The 13937-nt window shown below is 38.5% G+C and overlaps 2 protein-coding genes across 3 annotated transcripts; both read right to left on the minus strand.

Moving 5' to 3' along the window:
* Positions 1–2855: 2855 nt before the first annotated feature.
* zgc:112294 (transmembrane protein 17A) lies at positions 2856–6203 on the minus strand. 2 transcript variants are annotated; one of them, XM_061038402.1, is made up of 4 exons: positions 5863–6203; positions 5229–5335; positions 4670–4756; positions 2856–3410 (listed from the first exon to the last, which is right to left on the minus strand). In XM_061038402.1, the coding sequence occupies exons 1-4, from the start codon at positions 5987–5989 to the stop codon at positions 3090–3092; spliced, it is 642 nt and encodes a 213-aa protein (XP_060894385.1). In that variant the 5' UTR covers positions 5990–6203; the 3' UTR covers positions 2856–3089. The 2 variants fall into 2 exon arrangements, with proteins under 2 accessions (XP_060894385.1, XP_060894384.1); XM_061038401.1 differs by having other exon boundaries at positions 4670–4783; positions 5863–6198.
* Positions 6204–7115: 912 nt separating this feature from the next.
* On the minus strand, positions 7116–10305 carry selenoe (selenoprotein e). Its single transcript, XM_061038403.1, has 4 exons — positions 10132–10305; positions 8731–8807; positions 8378–8456; positions 7116–7475 (listed from the first exon to the last, which is right to left on the minus strand). The coding sequence occupies exons 1-4, from the start codon at positions 10237–10239 to the stop codon at positions 7332–7334; spliced, it is 408 nt and encodes a 135-aa protein (XP_060894386.1). The 5' UTR covers positions 10240–10305; the 3' UTR covers positions 7116–7331.
* Between the last annotated feature and the right edge of the window lie 3632 nt (positions 10306–13937).

Consider the following 13937-nt stretch of genomic DNA (forward strand, 5'->3'; position numbering starts at 1 on the left):
GGTCTCTTTGAATCCCATTATGTGTTAACAAGGGAAGGGAACAAAGTTCGAAAGAACACATTTGAACGTGGTCATACATGTATTTTTGTCTTATGTGAGTGCATGTGCAGATATGAAGTGGCGAAAGTGTTACTATTGAATGAAAATATGTTTTGCTTCTGCATGATTGTATCAAGGCCTTAAACATTTAACCGCTATAAAAAGAAATATTGAAATACATGTGCTCATTTGAATATGGTATAATATGTTGCAACTGTACCTGCCTGACCAGGCCTTTACTGCACATAGACCTTAACGTGTGGAAGTGTTTACTGAAATGCCCATCTGCCATTGTTTACATTAGTTTATGTCATGCTATGCTGCTGTAGTAGCACCAAACCTGACTGTGCCATCATCAGCTCTGGATGCAGTTTTATGCACTGCAAGAGTTGCTGAGGCTTAGAGCCGAACATGATCCCTTAAATAAGGTTTTGTGTTTGCTGTTACTTTGCTTATCAAGTAAAGCTGAACTTGTTTAGCCCTTTCTTCATGTCTGAACACAAATGACGATACAAACAAAAAAGTCAATAAATTCTTCTGTGCAGCAGCATGTGGCTGTACATTTAGGAGGTCTTCTGAGCACCCACTTCATTATAAATAGGTAGGCATACTGTATCCTGCACTATGAAGGTTTTCACATATTCTTCTCTCGGCAAATAGAAGCCTCTGCAGCTTGTTGTTTCCTGAATGTAAAGTAGAGCGGAATAAGCATGTTGTATCACTGAAACTGTGTCTCTCACATAAACAGCTTGTTGACACTACTTACTGCACCACACTCACAATTTCTCACAAAGTCCTGACTGAGAGCTTCTTGTAAAACAAGTGAGTCATCCATACAGTAGATGCAACATTTTTGTTCCAACAGAAGTGGGAACCAAAAAAAGGAAATCCATTTCCATGATGATACAAGCTGGAGTTATAGATTATCTAATAATTCATCATATTCAAGTGTGTCCATGCCTGACGTTTATACTGCTGCCAGAGGATTTCCTGTGCAGGACATGTGCTGCATGATAATCTGTTCTCGTTGCACTTTGCAGCACTGTCAGATTCTGCTCGTCCCTCTTTTGGTGGCTGACTGCCACTGTGTGGTCATAAATATTTAACACAATTCTGCTGCAGCAGTCATCTTTAAACTCTAACTTTACAAGCATCAGTAATTTAATTCCTTCTTCAACTTATCAAACAGTATCAGTAATATTATACACTGTAGGAATGACTTAAAGATCAATTGGGAAAATGGAATCTGGGTCTCTCATTGTTTCCATCAAAAAAACCCAAGAACCTTTCCACCTGAACTCTAATCTTGTCTCGTGGGCAAAAAATTCAATCTGTCTCAACGAAAACAATTTTGTTGCACCAATACCTCAGCCTTCATCATCCATCATCACGACAGAAAAAAAAGCCTTGAACACTCTCTGATAAAAGCATCTTCTGCAATTGTACTCTCATTCTGAGCCCATTTTTGTTGTTTAATGGTGTACTTTGCTCCATTGCCGTAAAAAGGGGTGTCACTACATGACAGTTTGGCAGACATGGAATCAGGTTTTGACATTTAGAGTGTGGCTAAAATGGTTTTACATGTTCTTTTAAAACATCAACATTTGGCTTATTTCAAAATAAACAAAATTTTGTAGAGCTTTTATATATACCAACCATCATGATGGAAGTCATACCAGAAAATATGAAACAGATTGGCCTAATCATACTCATAAACTTGAAGACTTTTCCTGCATTCAAATGGATGCTTGGATGCTTGGATGCTTGGATCCTAGAAGTTCCTTAGCTAAAGTAATTCTTTAATCTCTTGTGTTACGGTTGAAATGTGCTATAGACAAACTTGCCTTGCGTTACGTTGCAATTTTACATCAACATGCAACCACTCAGAAAATATGTTTTATTTATTTGCTCTTAGGTAAACAATGTACAAATGAGTAATAGTGTTTCGACTATCAATCCAACGTGTACCTTATAGCTCATGTTCCTGCGTAATATAATGTATAGTCTGTCTACAATGCAAGTCTGCTGCCAAAATCTTCTCCAAAATTTTGAGTTGCTGTCCAGACTAGAGGGATGTACACATGAAGTGCAATTTCCCATGCAGACACATTTTTTCAATTGATCAGAAATCAGCTGAATGCTGGGTTTAAGATGCATTTCCACTAAGGACGTTAGTGCTCATGGATGTCCAAATCTCAAGTCCTTAAGTGTTTATATGGTAATACAGACTTCTCAGCACCAACATGCACAATTTCTGTACATTCACATACTCGCCGACTTCCCTGTAGGACTGTGACAGGTTTGTCCTTCACTTAAAAAAAGTGCACAAACCGATCAGGTAGGAATTTCATGAGAAGTTTATGTGTAAATGACAATATATGTTTCAGGATTGTAGAGTTGAGAGTATTCTCAGTAAAATGTCTTCATATAGGATTTAAAAAATGCTCATGGCCTTCCTGACATGTGGTTGTCTCTGAATTAGTAATGGAATCTCAAAAAAAAAATTACATTTTCAAGAGGTTGCTAATTTCTCTGAATGTCTACACAGGTTTTGAGTGGGTGTCTGTGAAAGGACTTTGCCATAACCTGATATAATCAACGATATTTGTTCTAATGTGTTCTGTCTGCTCTTTTTAACCTTGAATTTGTATTGTATGTATATATTGGAATGCTGAATCTCCTATTTGCACAACAAATCTACCTTTCTAGGTACCAATAAAGAAACATTGAACCTTGAATCTTGAGTTCTCCTGAACAAAATGCAGTATAGTCACACACAAACACAATGACACCATTATGTTTTTAAGAAAATAGTTTGATGGCTGTATTTATATGCTCAAAATAGCACAATTAATTTCAGGTAAAACATTAGCTTTCATTCTCATAGAGTTGTTGAGAAGTATTCTGGGAGCCATAGCTACTTTACACCTCAAAATGCAGTTGTAGGGGCCGGAAGTAAACACAAGTACAGTAAATAAGAACGCTAAAGACATCTCAAATTTTAAATATCTAACAATACAAGTTGATATTATTGCATGGATATTTATGCTTTAGTTGAACATATCATGTGCTGATGAAACAGGCAGCACGCTGCGATGGTATGGAATCCCATACACAGGGCTCATCCCTGCATGCTGAAAGCTCTGCACCTTGCCAAACTGGCGCAGATGGAAGAGCAGGGTGAGTTTTCGTGTCATGGTCCTCAGCGCCAGAAAGGAGGCCAGGATCTCTGCAAATAGGAAGAGGAGGTAGAGGGAGTGGACAGCTCTCTCCAGTGGCAGGATGATAATTCCTTCATCAGTCACGAAGAACAGCAGCACTGGCAGCTGGAACAAGAAAGACAGGAGCCAGAAAGCTGCCAGCTCTGGCACCTGATGACAGCGAGGAAGAGGAGGCAGAGAGAGTTTAGGCTGTAAAGAGTGATGTAAAGATAAGGCACTCAGGCATTCAACATGTTTACACATGTTGATTGATTCCCTCTAACCTCGGGCTTCGAGTGTGAAGCTCAAATGCTGTGAAACAATGTAGTGCTGTCTTTACATTATATGGTAAACTATCTTTTCATACACGTATAAAAAAAAAACATAAGTTGGCCTATTTTATACAACAGCTGATGTTATAAGTTGGCTAATGGCTAATATCACAGCTGAAATGCCGAAATGTACAACAGGAAAAGTGTAAACTAATGGTAGAGGAAGTGACACAATTTGATAAGGTTAGATGACGTATGAAGCAAATAAGCTATATGCAGTTTTTTTGACTACTTATTTTCCCTAAAACACTTTAAAATGTTATCTTAGAAATCTACTACTTAGTAGCTTAGCGTGATGTTAGGAATTAGCATAATGCCAATGTATGCACGTCAAATATGCTGTGTTTTTTTTTTCAAATATAAGACTGCCTCTGCCTCAAATTCTACAAAAAAAATATTAGCTCTGCTTCCTGGCTAAAAGTGATATAAGCAAGGAGTTGGCTGAATGTTTACATTATCTGTTGTCTGAGGGAATACATGGGTGATCAAATATGTTGTTTAAGCTTAAAATATAGCCTCTAGGTTTTCACTGTTGATTGTCTGATTTAAAAAAATATATATATTTCACATACTTTATTAATCCCTGAGGAAAATGTTGGTTTACCCTCTGTTATTGAGAGACATGGCTCTCACACACATAGGCCTGAAATACTGACATGCACAAAAAGGACCTGTAGACATGCATTAATGGGGAGATGTCAGAGTGGGGCTGCTATTGCTACGCAGGGAGCGTGCCAGAGCTGTTGGGGATTCTGTGCCTCACTCAAGGGCACCTCAGCAGTACTTGGGAAGTGACCTGGCACCCCTCCAGAAACCAGACCAACTTCCATATTTTGGTTGCCAACCCATGTTCCTTCAGACTGAGCTACATGCCGCCCCCAAATATAATGCAGATGCTGCTAATATTTTTTTATCAAAATTAAAGCATAGTAATGTTAATTTAACACACCTTTACATCCAAACTCATTCACAAAAACTCTATAGACCATTGTAGCCAGCAGAGTGGTTGCACATGATACTAAAGCAGCCCCTTGTGTTATTCAGGAGTGCTGATAGACCTCTGCATTGTGCCTCGGACAGAATCTAGGTGTAACTTACCTTCTCTTTAAGGTTGCCAATGTAGCCGAGATAAAGCCGGACCACCTCAATGACTGTGAGGAGGATCATACCAGTGATGAGCAGAGCCTGGTAGTACCCCGGAAGATAATAGAACTGGGAGTAAAGTAAAATATTATAATCAAAGATGTATCAAAATTGTACAATGAACCTAATAATGTGATTGTATGTCATCTAGGCCAGTGGTTCTCAACTGGTGGGTTGGGACCCAGAAGTGGGTCTTGGAGTCGTTTTCAGGGGGTTGCGACTGTGGGCCTGTTATCTCTAGTCTAAAAATCACTTTTTTGTTTTGTTTCATCTCTTTGTTCTGTCGTTTGTTTGGACAGTCTGAAGTCCAAATGGCACCATTTTTCATAAAACGAATCTCATTGGTTAAAAAATATCAGAAATTTAGGTGATTTCCTATTAAGGAGCTGGTGGGTCCTGACCAGTTGAGAACCACTGATCTAGGCTACCCCTTTAATAAGTCAGTGTGAATCCAGAACAGATAAGAAGCAGTATTTATATATTTTTTTTCCTTTTGTGGGGACTCCAAACTCACCTTCACTTCCAACATGAAAACAGCAGAAAACCACCAGCAGGGAAAATAGAACATGTTGAAGTAAAGCATCATCTGCAGGGGAAGATGAGAAACAAGCTCATTGACCACTGCAAGGCAAAGACAATCACATATTTGTATTAGTAACATGTTTCACTATCATGAACAATCAAGAGTTTTTTTTCTTTAAAACTCACCACTACAGATAGGTTAGTTTGTTTTTTATTAAACATGATCTTAATATAGAACACAATTAGAGATATGCAGAAAAATGTACATAGATCATATAGGAACTAATTTTAAATTTAATTCAAATAAAGCAATATTCAGCTAAAATCAGGAAATCAGTTCATTTATAATTATATAATAATAATATAAATTTACATTACACTATGGATAACAAAGCCTTTGCTTACAACATCCAACTCTGTCCCCGCTCATTTCTCTCATTATCAACTGTTAATACAATGTTGATGTTTTCAAAGCAGATTTGAGTAGTGGTCACATAATTATGTTTACCCCTCACTGTTAGTTATTTGATATCACTGTTTGGTTTTGGTTACCAATAAGCAGATATTCCCTCTCTGTTATCACAAATCTATATCATTGTAGAGCAGCACTCTAGTAAATAACCAACCATTGGCGTCCTCCTGTTCCCTGCTGAAGTCGCTGTCTGCCGTCCTGTTGTTGGTGAACACCGAGCCTCCCATGTAGCTCAGGCCCAACTGCAGGTTCTCTGGAACAGGTGAGTAAAACACAGGCATGGTGGGTAAAGCTGCTGACCATGACCAAGCCAAAGAATCAGGAAACGTTAGAGTCCAAAACTCAGCTTGTGCCTCAGACTCTGCTGCTAATCCTCGCTGTGTGTTCAATCACACAAGGAGACAAATGCATGAAGGCACAGATACAAATGGACACACACAGACGCATGCTGGCAGACACCGCTGCTAATCAGATTATAGTGTGTGTGTGTGTGTGGGGGTGGGGGGGTGGGGGGGCTGGATTAGGATGAGGCAGCAGGATGGCAGTTTGTGAGGAACTAAGAGGCCATTTATGATGCTCAGTCAGTATGTTTATCTAATTATAGAATTTGACAGAAATGTAGGCTTCACAGAGATTAAACAGAGGACAACATAAAACCTGAACAATGCATAATGGTTACACTATCATATTTTAATTATTTCTTTCTACAATGTCATTACATTTTTCCTCATTTTGATTTTAACATTTTTTGTTTTTTGGTATGGCTGACGATTTGATGCAAAGGGACTGACCATTAGAATAAGCCGTAGAGCTAACACAGGCGTATTTGTATCTTTTAGATGTTGAGTGTCCCTTTTAAAATAAAAAAAATAGAAGGGAAATTATATTTTAATCTTAAATATTGTACTTATAAATAGTTTAGATCCTATCAACTTGACAACACGATGTAAAACAGCTATCAATGGAAAATCAACCTTTTCTCATACTTGTTGGGTGTGATCTGTTTTGCATCTGATTTATGTCGGCTACATTGTTTCTGTCAAACTAAGAAAAAAAAGATAAATATCCTTTCATCAATCTTTAAAAACATTTTTTTGCAATCTTTTTTTATTATCTATTAGCCCCCTTCTTCCTTACTTATGAACGATGACTGACAACTTCATGCAAAGACACTACTGCTTAAATGAGTCTTTAGATTACCCAGTTACATAAACATGTGTTTAATGTTGATTCATTTACAAGGTGACTTTTCAAATACAGAAATTAATTAATTTAAACACCTGTAAAGTTGTCGCCCTGTATGGATAAATGTCATTTAGATTTCTGCGTAAACATTCCCTGTGTTCTGCTTTGTTTTCCATATACCATAACGGTATAGAATGTATGAAAGCAGGCACACTAAATGGATTAATCCACACAGTCATTATCATTTTATTTGTATTTTACAGCCTTTTAATTCTAATCTAGCATGTGAACACAGTGACACAGCAATGACTAACACTGCACGCTGCACACGGCCAGCGACTCTTCAGAATGGTGCCTGGCTTCATGTCAAGGCCTTGGAGCGCCACTCGTCATTAATGCGGCCTTGGTGCAGTAGCGATGTTTGGCCACAGGGTGTCATCACAGCTCGTCCTTGATAGCACGCAGGGGAAAGTGCTGGAACTCCTCTGGCACCTCTTCCCCTTTCTGGGACCTCTTGTAGAAACCGAGTGATTCTAACAGGCTGCTGATCTCGTCTGCCTTCATCTTCTTCACTGGAACAGTCTGACGTGTCCAGAGAAGACACACAAATACAAACATACACAACGTTGAAAGCAGCACTTTCAATTCAGCACAATTCAGTGTGTGCAGAAAAGTGTGTATTTGTAGACAAACAGTGTGTTCTGATTCACATTAGTTTATGATACATTCATTTGGTTTAACAAGAATTTGATATTTATTAAAACTTGTACACTCTCTGCTGATATGAAGGCTCCTGTGACACATTTGTTTTCATGTCTTAGCTCAGTAATTTTGCCTCTGAGGTAATTCTTCATTTAAAGTCAAATTGCAGTCCCACAGCTCCCACATTATGAAACAATAAACGAAAACAACTAACGCAAGGCACGGAATTTGACAAAGACAAATTCCTACATGAGCTTCAAAAGGGGGGAACAATCAGAAGAGAAGAAAGACTTTTACTTCACAATCACAAAAGGCGCTCTTGTGCATTTGGAAGAGACACTTAGGAAAAGCAAGACTTTTATTGTCAGTTTCATGGTCTAAATGAAGGTTTAGGAGTCGTCCCAAGACGTAGGGGGGGGGGGGAAACAAAGCCTGTGGGAAACTCTTAAGAGTTGTAATTTAAAGGCATAAAAGTGTTCTTTCTCATATCAGTATTCATACCAAGTATCCAGTTTCAGCACTAAAACATATTTCTCAGCTGTCAGAAGCCCTGATATATACACTCTCTGACTCCTTCTTTCTCACCATCTGTGTTTTTTTTTTACTCTGTCTCACATTCTCAAACACACTCAGTCTTGACTTTTTATCTGACAGAGGACATAACATCAGATACAGAGAGTCTTAAAACGCTGCCCACATAATGTGTCTTGTCTTTTTGGCTCTCCACAGATAAACTCCAGCACAAAGCAGGTGAGGAAAAGATCCCCGAACTCACGTCTCACCTTTACCACCTCATCTTTTTCATTATAGAAGATCAGACGGGGATTCTTCTCCTCCGATGAATCGTACTCCAAATTGTGGCTGAACGCGGGAAACAAGGGATCAAGGGGAACAACAGGTAAACAGTGAAGAATGAAAGCACTTCCATCTGCTTGGCTATTTTTAAACTCACTCACAAACATGATTTCAACTTGGACCAGGAGAGTTTTTTGGAAAGCTCTCAGAGCTGGCAACAGATTTGGCAACTTGCTGAGAACATTGTTTTGTTTATGAAAGAGGTCATGAGAAAGTCTGTAGTGTTTTTTTTTCTGTTAAGGAGAAGTAAGGTTTTACCAACACAAGAGCATAAGGATACTATAAAGCCGAGCGCTCCAGGAGGAAATGATGGAGCTCTGGCATTTTCTTTATGCCTCATCCGACCACACTGGGAGCCTGCAGGGACAACAACACAGTTGAAACAGCATGACAAATAATGATGATCAAAGATCAAAGCGATCAAAGGGGCCAGAAATAGGATTGGTATCTCAGGATACTACATATCGACATGACAGTACACAGCTTACCCGTCTTCTTAATCAATCCCCCATTTGCTCACTAACTCCTATTTTAACTGTCTCCATTGTCCTCTTTTCATGTGGAGGCCTTCCTTTAATTTCAGATACTGAGCGTATTGCTTATGTATCTGTTTAGTGTATAGGGACAGAGCATATTGATGAAAGTCAGCGAAAAAATGTACTATTTGAACACACCAGATTTAGCGAGAATGCTAATTTGATCCATCGTCTTTGTATGGTAACATAAACAGAACACTTACACCGAAGTAATAGAATACACGATATAAAAATATATAGAAATACAGATTTACAAAAACAAAAATAAACCGAGATTCATTTGAAGATAAAAAGTATGACAACTCTGATTTTCCTAAAAGGCTGTTGGAGAGTGCTAGAACATTACACCCCCAGAAGGCCTGCTTGTAGTACCATAAGTCTCTAAAAGTAATATGGGAGGTAGAGCCCCTCTCTTTTGGAATCATACACCCGTCAAGTTCTAGCAGGCAGGCACCCTCTCTACCTTTAAGAGTAGGCTTAAAACTATCCTTTTTGATAAAGCTTACAGTTGGGGTCCCGAGTTACCCGGCACGCTTGTTAAATGTTGCCAAATGCTGTGCTCACAGTGGGTTAATATTGGGTCTTTGTCAATTTTATAACAAATAGAATGGTCTAGGCTTGACTTGTAAAGTGACTTGAGATAACAATTTGTCAGACAACTAAAGATTGATTGACTGATTGTCCGGTGTGGGCTATGTAGACACCAACGTATGTAGACACCAACGGGTAGTCTAATCAAATTTAGACCCCCTAAGTGTGGTACACCTATATCGCATCTCACAGCCCCCTGTAGTGGTGGATCTAATATCATTGTCTGCTAAATTTATAATGTTTTTATTCAAATAGAGGAAGACCATGCACAGCTTCGCTGACAAATCCAGATTCAATTTTCTTTCAGGTTTCTCCTCGGGTTCTAAAGATGAATACATCACTTTTTTAGAGAATGTTATAATGATGAAAGTTAAGAGTGTTCTAGTCAAAAACGTGTTTGGCTTTTTAGTGAAGTAATTCTATTGATTTAACATCCAGAATTTTGTACACTTAATTTCTTACATTTAAACAGTCTCCTGAAAATTCAAAATCATGAAAATGTGACATTTAAAAGAGATTCAAAAGTTGACTTCAGTTTTTATTTTTTTACTCACCATCAGTTTCCCTCTGGCTATCACAAGCTTTTCTTCAACCGCTGTGTCATTTTTAATATCTGTTGCAGTAACAGCAAGGGCCAGAGCGAGCACCAAGTAGGCCCACATTTTAACGACTAATTCCTACCTTTGAGTGATTTCTCCTGAGCTATAACCATCAATATGTAACCCATTAAATCCACTTGAAGGTTTTCTCACTTTGGAAAAGACAATGATGCATTTCAACAGGGGAGCAGTGCCTTCCTGTGTTTGATTTTTCTTACCCGTTTGTGCAATCGTTCTATTAGAAATGCTTTACAATCATGGTAAGCAAACTATGTTCATGCATGTTATTCTTTATCTTAAGTCTTATACTCATTGAGCTGTTTTAATCTCCCAAAAGCCATGCAGAGCCCCCCTGGTTTTATAGTTTATAGTTTCTTCCACATCAGATGTCACTGAGGGTCCACAGAACCCACAGAACATCTGCACTCTTATCACTTTTTCCCACGCAGTGAGCAGAGCATGCAGGTGGTAGATGGTTACTGCGAGCCAGAAACATACTCAAAGCTGCCCAAAAAGAAATTTTTTGTCACACTGGATTTGTACAGGTGTCCTTATGGCAAGGACGTGTTCTTATGTTGTCACTTTTAACAAAATAATCATTGAAGAAGACTAACTGGACTTTTGTACAAAAAGGAAAATATCAGGGGAAGTTTCTTATAGGAAAGCATAAAGCAAACAGGATAAAGACTGGGTTAAATTTGGATCTTTCCTCGTCTTTAACTCAATGATTTGTTTTTGACTAGTGTTGATGACAACTTCCAAACAGCATTTCACATGTTTACTTTAGGATTCTTTGTGAGTAGACTGTTTCGGAGATAGATGAGAAGATCTAAACTATACACAGTCAATGAAGGCCTTTAACGAAACATAAAGGCAGGAAACAGTCTGAGTTGTAAAGATTATAAATGTGCCTGTCCAGCATTCTAAAATCACTCCATTCACATATTGTATCTTTGCTACTTTGATATGCAAACAGCAATAGAAAAACAAAATATTATTTTATGGGGTGCCAATAGCCAGACACTGAGATTTCCAACAAGCTTGTTTTGATGTGTTGGGTTGAGCAGGGACTCTCCACAGAAATTGTTGTTGATAAAAAATAATAATAATTACCGTGCTGATCGGACCAACAACATCTGAACAGCACTAACTCTTTGTTGCTTGTTACACTGAACATGAAACAGAAAATCATGTTATTAATAACCGAAAACCATTAGTGTGTATGGTTTTTATTTTATCTTATGTCTTTCTTCTGTTTTGAGTTAACGGTCTGTGATGTATAATCAAGAATAATCTTTGGACTCTGTGCCCATATGAACACAGAGATGGCTGTCAAGATGCCACAAAGATTTCATTTAATCAACAAATATAGTTTTTTTTTCCAATCATTCATAGAAAGTGCTTTCACTTTCATATAGATTTGTTGGTTAAAGCAGTTTCCTTTGAATTAAGAACAGCATCAAATGTTTTTTTGAAGGTTGGCTTGACGATTATTGGAGTCCAGAAAAGAGACTTTTGTACCCTCGTGAGGTAAAAGAAGAAGTTATCAGCCAATCTGAGCATGTTCTATCCAGTAAAGTGTCCCTCAGTGGAACAAACCGCTATACAGTCTACTTACCACCAAAAGTAGATATTTAAAAGGATTTTACATGCTTTAACCTCATCTGTTTATCTAAACTATAGCAAAATGTTCATGTTATTAACTGCTGCCTGTTTCCTTGTATTCCAGTAACATTTTCCTGTAAGCCTCTACTGTGAGTTTGAAGTGTGCAGAGTGTGAGCGACAGATGAAATGCTCTAGATCAGTGGTTCTCAACTGGTGGGTCGGGACCCAGAGGTTGGACTCAGCTATTTTAAGTGGGTCGCGAAAGTGTGCCTGGAAGAAAAACACGTGTTAAAAAAAGTCTGTGAAGTGCTTTTTAAACATGTTCTTTTGTTCAGTTTTTCGCTTCGGTCACATGTTTTGTACTGACTTAGGTCCAAAATGCACAATGTTTGAGTCGGTACAAATCATGAATTTGGGTTGCGATTTATCACAGAGGAGCTGGTGGTGGGTCCTGAGTCTAGATGAGTTGAGAACCACTGCCCTAGATCATTTAAATGTTCTGAACTGTACAGTATGTACTCCATGATATGCTGTACTGCTCCAGAAAATATATTTTAAAAACAATTAATAATAATAGCTGTAAGGATGTATGTTTGCCCGCCTGCAGCAGCAGCAGAAACAAGCTAACAGAACACTACTGGATTAGCATCTCTACATTACATATGGTGAAGTTGTCAAACAGGGGCTTATTAATACATCCAGATATGTAACATTTATTGGGAGACATTTTTCTGTCTCCCAGTAAATGTGGAATATTCACTGTAATTCTAGCTGCGTGTTTGGTCTCTAGCTCAATAGTGAAGAATGCAATTCTCTAGCTGCTACAGCTATTGAGCTATTGCTAAGCTTTTTGCTAACTTCACTAGTTGTTTGGTGCTGGACTTAAAGCATACAGATGTTGTTTTGTTTTGTTCTGTTTCCTGAAAACAGTCACTGTAAGCTTGGTTGGAATTGATACTCATTAAGATAAAGGACAGTCAACTAAAAAGGCCTTCAAATGAAGCTGAAGAGACATTTGAAGCTACAGTAGCTTGAGAGATTGCCGATTTAGCCAATATTCTCTCGGTGTCTTGTACCACCAGCCACCAAAATTTGAAAGAAACTTTAATTTTTTTGAATTTTAACAATGTTGGTCGGTGTATTTTTCAATTGATGACAGCTTATCCTGTTGCAGTCTTTATGCAAAGCCTCAGTTATAAACAGAGTTTCTGAAGTTTTTCTCCATTGTATTCTTTGTTTCCCAAAGAAAACCAAAACAGACCATAACATTAGCAACAGAGCGAAAATAAGCAACTTGCTAAACCCAGTGTCTTATTTGTTTTCTTTCCTGTTTTCCCTCTACAGTTCTCACTGTGTTGTAGTTGCATGAGAAGAAACGCTTAAATCCATTGTGTGAAATCAGACCTCATGACAGCAGAGCACATTTGCACTGTGTTAACACCCGCGTGTGAGGAAAACATCTGCCCCCCACTCAAAGTTTACTCAAGTCCTCTGTTGTGGAAAAAAAAAAATGCTAGTACATCAGGTCACCACAAGAGGGCAATAACGTCCAAATGTACACTATCAGGCAGTTTGGCGGGTAAAATGGAACTCCAAATCCTCGCCACAGACAATTATGTTTCCAACAAAAATAAACCATTCCTGCCTGGAATGCTGAAGCAGAAACCATCCCTGTGTCTCTGTCTTTTGCAGACACAAGAGCTCAGAGTTCTGCACTCAGTCTTTCTGTGCTTCTGCTTGTACTGTTTGAGATTATGTGTCAAATGGCAGTAAAACAGTCCCCTTTTTTTTTACAGGGTTTCCTCCCCTCGGCAGCCATCGTGTCACTTCTCTCGCTGGAGTTTTGCGTCTGCATCTTTGTGTTGTTTAAAGTTCTAGTCCGGTTTTTCTCACACAATGTAAAGTATATCCGTCCTGTAAGAACTGAAGTACTTTATTTAGAGAAAGAAAGCTTGATGAGAGATGGGAGAATGCACCATGAGCAGAGGGGGTGGGGTGACATGGCTGTGGCAGTCTATATGTGTGGATGTATACCATATGTGTTCACGATCAGCATGTTTCAGCTTACATTATGCGGCGTGTGCCAAAAAGTGGGGATGTTGTTATTATTAATCTGCTGACTGAGGGGGAAAACACAGTCATTTATTAACAGCAG

The sequence above is a fragment of the Labrus mixtus genome, chromosome 5, assembly GCF_963584025.1.
Source record: "Labrus mixtus chromosome 5, fLabMix1.1, whole genome shotgun sequence".
NCBI classification, from domain to species: Eukaryota; Metazoa; Chordata; class Actinopteri; order Labriformes; family Labridae; genus Labrus; species Labrus mixtus.